The sequence below is a fragment of the Eimeria tenella genome, genomic scaffold (genome assembly GCF_000499545.2).
Source record: "Eimeria tenella Houghton genomic scaffold, Eth_scaff599, whole genome shotgun sequence".
NCBI lineage: Eukaryota > Apicomplexa > Conoidasida > Eucoccidiorida > Eimeriidae > Eimeria > Eimeria tenella.
Genome location: NW_013545725.1, coordinates 1,129 through 6,225, shown reverse-complemented (window position 1 = coordinate 6,225; position 5,097 = coordinate 1,129). Strand labels below are relative to the sequence as shown.

The 5,097-nt window shown below is 50.6% G+C and overlaps 1 protein-coding gene across 1 annotated transcript; it reads right to left on the bottom strand.

Moving 5' to 3' along the window:
• Positions 1-1,221: 1,221 nt before the first annotated feature.
• On the bottom strand, positions 1,222-4,043 carry ETH_00010180 (uncharacterized protein; the record flags this gene model as incomplete). Its single annotated transcript, XM_013380414.1, has 3 exons — positions 1,222-1,788; positions 2,188-2,318; positions 2,534-4,043. 3 exons carry the CDS (start codon positions 4,041-4,043, stop codon positions 1,222-1,224), a joined length of 2,208 nt encoding a protein of 735 aa, XP_013235868.1.
• Between the last annotated feature and the right edge of the window lie 1,054 nt (positions 4,044-5,097).

Here is a 5,097-nt window from a genome sequence, read left to right as displayed (position 1 = left end):
CTGCTGCAGCAGCAACAGCAGCAGCAGCTGCTGCTGCAGCAGCAACAGCAGCTGCTGCTGCTGCTTTTACTTTGCTCGGCTTGCGGCTTTCTGCTGCAATCCTTCATGCCATTTGAGTTTTACTTCTTTTAAATCTTTTTTGTCTATCTTCGAAACCCTAAACCCTAATTTGGAGGGTCTAAACCCTAATCTGTAAACCCTCAGCCCAGAGTCATAAATCCTAAACCCTAAGGATAAACCCTCAACCCAAATCAGAAGCTCTAGACCTTCAAAATTTAAAACCCTAAACCCTAAATTATAAACCCTAAGTCCCAAACCCCAGATTATAAACCCTAACCCCCAAACTTTAAAGCCTACTCCATCAATTAGAAACCCTAAACCCTAGATCGTAAACCCTAAACTCTAATTATAAACCCTAAACCCTCAGCTTTACACTTAACGTCTGAACTATAAACCCTAAACTCTGAGCTACAAACCCTAAACCTTAGGTCGTAAACCCTAAACCGCAACTACAAATCCTACACGCTAAACCGCAAGTCGTAAACCCTAAACCCTAAACCCTAAACCCTAAAGACTAAATTAAAAAGTTAAATTCGCCGCAGCAGCAGAAGCTGCTGTTCGCATAAATAAATAAATAAATAATAAAATAAAATAAAATAAATTAGATAAAATAAATAAATAATAAAATAAATAAAATAAAGAATAAAATAAATAAATAATAAAATAAATAATAAATAAACAACAGGCATTAATAAACGAACAGAACTCCTGTGCCGTCAGCTTAGATGTTTAACTAAATTTAAACCCCAATTTAGGGTTTACGGTTTAGGCGCACTTTAATTGTATTTAAACCCCGATTCAGGGTTTAGGGTTTACGCTGAGTAGTAAAACGCTGTGTCAGTAGAAAGGGTTTAGCATTTAGGGTTTTATTGATTCCCCTTTCCCTTGGCCCGATTCGATAAAGTCTTCTTTCCATTTGCTGCTGCTGCTGCTGCTGCTGCTTCTGTAGCGCAGTTGCTGCTGTTGTTGCTGCTGTTTCTGCTGCTGCTGCTGCTGCTGTTTCTGCTGCTGCTGCTGTTTCCGCTGCTGCTGCTGCTGTTCTGCTGCAACCGCAGCCCCCGCTGCAGCCCTTTCTCTGCTGCAGGAGCTGCTTCTACTGCTGCTACTGCTGCTGCTGCTGCTGCCGCTGCTGCTGCTGCTGCTGCTGCTGTTGCTGCTGCACTAGTGCAGCAGGAAGCCCGCGCCGAACCAGTCTGCGAGGGCTTGAATCTTTTGCCTTTTTGTTGGCAGCAAAAGTAAATAAACAAAAAATCTGCAGCAGCAGCAAAAGTGATTTGCAAAAGCAGCAAAAGGAAGTTCTAGTGCTGCTACTTTTCCCCCCAAGTAGCAAAGACTTATGCCCCGCAGCTCCCGGTATACGGGCAGCGGCGTTGCTGCTGCTGCTGCTGCTGCTGCTGCTGCTTCTGCTGCTGCTCCGCGTACGGGCGCTGCAGCCGCTGCTCCTGCTGCTGCTGCTGCTGCTGCGTCCCCTGCTGCTGCTGCTGCTGCGTCTGCTGCTGCGGGGTCTGCTGCTGCTGCTGCTGCGTCTGCTGCTGCGGGGTCTGCTGCTGCTGCTGCCGCCGAATCTCCTGCTGCTGCTGCTGGGTCTCCTGCTGCTGCTGCTGCTGCTGCAGTTATGTTTTCTTTTTCTTTTGATAAATATAAATTAAAAATGTTAGCGAGAAAATCAGCTTCGGCTTTTGCGTTTTGAGCTGTACGGACAGGCGGAATGTAACTGCGGTCGATGCTCTGCGCGCAAACCCTAAACCCTAAACCCTAAACCCTAAACCCTAGAACCCTCAGCTCAAAAAGAGTCAAATACAGCATTCTCAAAGGTAGAAAAAAAGAGAAAAGAATAACAAAGAAAAAAGAAATAAAAATCGCAGCTTTTCCCTGCAGCACCAGCAGCAAAAGGAAAAAATGAAGCAGCAGCATTTACCAGCAGCAGCAGCAGCAGCAAAAACAAAAAAAGGAAGCACCAGCCTTTATGTGCAGCAGCAGCAGCAGCAGCAAAAAGAAAAAGCAAGCAGCAGCATTTACCTGCAGCAGCAGCAGCAGCAAAAGGGAAAAGGAAGCAGCAGCACTTACCTGCAGCAGCAGCAGCAGCAGCAGGAGCAGCAACAGGGAAAAGGAAGCAGCAGCACTTACCTGCAGCAGCAGCAGCAGCTGCTGCTGGTTGAGTTTTTTGTTTTTATTTTTTTTTAATTCTTTTTCTCCATCTGGCATTTGAGGAAATAAAAACCCTAAAAGCCCTCGCCGCCGGTACAGCCAACTAACCTCTGCAAAACAAACCCTAAACCCTAAACCCTGAACCCTAAACCCCAAACCCTAAACCCCAAACCCTAAACCATAAACCCCAAACCCTTGGAGAGGGTGGCGCGTTTTAAAAACAGACACCCCCGCGTGCACCTCCCGCCCCCAGCCCCTTTTCAAACCCCAAACCCCAAACCCTAAACCCTAAACCCTAAACCCTAAACCCTAAACCCTCGCGGACCCATGAGTTGTTTGTTTTCCTTTTCTTTTGTGGCCAGCAGCATTATTTGTTTGTGGTGGATTGCCAACGGAGGTGGACATACACTGCAGCAATCCCCAACAGCAAAAATGTCCCGGGCCCCCAAAACCCTAAAGGACCCGTCCACCAGCAGTCCCTGCTGCTGCTGCTGCTGCTGCTGCTGCTGCTGCTGCAGGTGCGCCTGCTGCTGCTGCTGCTGCTGGTCCTGCTGCTGTTGCTGCTGCTGCTCCTGCTCCTGCTCGGGCGAGGAGGAGAGCTGCTCTTCACGCTGCAGCTGCTCCTGCAGCAGCTCCAGCTGCTGCTGCTGCTGCTGCAGCAGCTGCTTCTGCTGCAGCGCTGCTGCTATTTCCGTCGCCACTGGAGCAGGCTCTACCCCTCCCGCCCAAAGGACCATTCCACAAGGAATCCTAAACACCTCCCCGCTGCTGCTGCTGCTGCTGCTGCTGCTGCTGCTGGGTGTGTCTGCTGCTGCTGCCGCGGCAGCAGCAGCAGCAGCAGCAGCAGGGTCTGCAGTGCGCAGCAGCACGGCGCCGGGCTCCACTGCGAGCACGTGGGAGTTGAGCAGCAAATGGACGTTGTTGCTGCTAAGCGTTGCTGCTGCTGCTTGCTGCACTTTGCTGCTGCTGCGGGGCAGCAAGCTGCTGCTGCTGCTGATGAGGAAGACTGAAGCAAAGGCCGCGAGGTGTCTGTACACCCCAGCAGCCAGCAGCAGCAAACGGTCCTGCAGTTCTGCTGCTGCTTCGACGCCTGTGGGGCCGCCACCCACGACAACGAAGCGCAGCAGCTGCTGCTTTGCTGCTGCAGTGAGTGTGGGGTTTGCTGCTGCTGCTTCCAGCTGCTGCTGCAGCCGCTGAAGCACCCGCGCCGCGTCTGCAGCAGACTGCAGCAGCAGCGCGTGCTGCTGCACTCCGGGGACTCCGTTGTCTCTTTCTTTGCTGCCAACAGCAACAACGAGGTAGTCATAAGGCTCTTCCCACGTGTCTGCTGCTGCTGCTGCTGCTGCTGCTGCTGCTGCTGCTGCAGGAGCAGCAGCAGCACACTTCACTCTCTTGCGGCTGGGGTCCACTGACAGCAGCACGGCCTGCCTGTAAAGCCCCCGAGCTGTGGGGTCTGCTGCTGCTGCCAGCAGCAGCCGCAGCGGCAGCGCAGCAGCAGCAGCAAGAGAGCCAGCAGCAGCAGCAGCAAGAAAAGGAGTGAAGGAAAACACTGGCGAAGGAGACAGCAGCAAAACTTCAAATTTAAAATAATCCAACTTGGAAATAAAACTTGCTGCTGCCCAGCCTCCCCCGCAAACCACCACCCGCTTCCTCCGCTGCTGCTGCTGCTGCTGCTGCTGCGGGTCTGCTGCTGCAGCAGGCTTGATAAAGCCCCAGTAATGCAGCAGCGACTGCAGCCGCAGCCGCAGCTGCAGCAGCTGGAGTGTACATACACCTGGAGGGCGCGGCGGAGAGGCCAGAGCCGCCTGAAGGTCAATTGGGGTGTACAGGGACATCCTAGGGTTTAGGGTATAGGGTTTAGGTTTAGGCTTTGGGATATCCGAGGGCTCGCAGCCCAACGCCGAGGGTTTAGGGTTTAGGGTTTAGGGTTTAAGGTTTAGGCGGGTGACGGAGTCAACAGGCACAGCTCAAGCGACAGAATAAAGAAGGACTTTTATTTTATTTTATTATTTTATTTATTTTATTTTATTTTATTTTTTATTTTAAATTATTTATTTGCCATTTCGCGTTTCTTATTTTGCTGCTCTGCTGCTTGAGCGTTAGAAAGCGGCCGACGCATGCAGCAGCAGCAGCAGCAGCAGAAGCAGCAGAAGCAGCAGCAGCAGCGGTGTCTTCGAATCTGTTGTTTGCTTCCATTCCTTTTTTGTTGCTACAGTGTTTTCTAGGGTTTAGGGTTTAGGGTTTAGGGTTTGGCGCTAAACCCTAGAGCCACTTGTACCCGCAGACTGGCCAAAAGAAACGCAGAAATAATAAGTAAATAAACAAATATATAAATAAATAAGTGATAAATAAATAATAAATAAACAAATAAATAAATAAATAAATAAAATTAATAAATTATTCCAGTAACTCCACAGCTAGCCAGCTAGCCGCGCAGCTAGCTAGCCCGCCGTGTAGGCATCCAGCTAGCCAGCTAGCTAGCCAACCACACAACTAGCCAGGCAGCTAGCTAGCTAGCTAGCTAGGCAGCTAGCTAGCTAGGTAGCTAGGCAGCTAGCTAGCCAACTGCCCAGTTACCCACGCGTCTAGCTAGCTAGCTAACTAACTAGCCAACTAGCCAGCTAGCCAGTCAGTTAACTAGCTAGGCAATTAAGCAGCTAGCTCGCCGGCTAGCTAGCTGGCTAGATACCTGGATAACTCCTCGCCTGGCTAGCTAGCCAGCCAGATAGCTGGCTAGCTAGCCAGATAGCTAGCTAGCTAGCCAGATAGCTAGGTAGCTAGCCAGCGAGCTAGGCAGCCAGTCAGATAGCTGGCTAGTCAGTTAGGTAATTGAATCCAGGTGTTTCCTTATGCTAGTCTGTGTTTCTTTGAGTGGGAAAAATGCGCCCC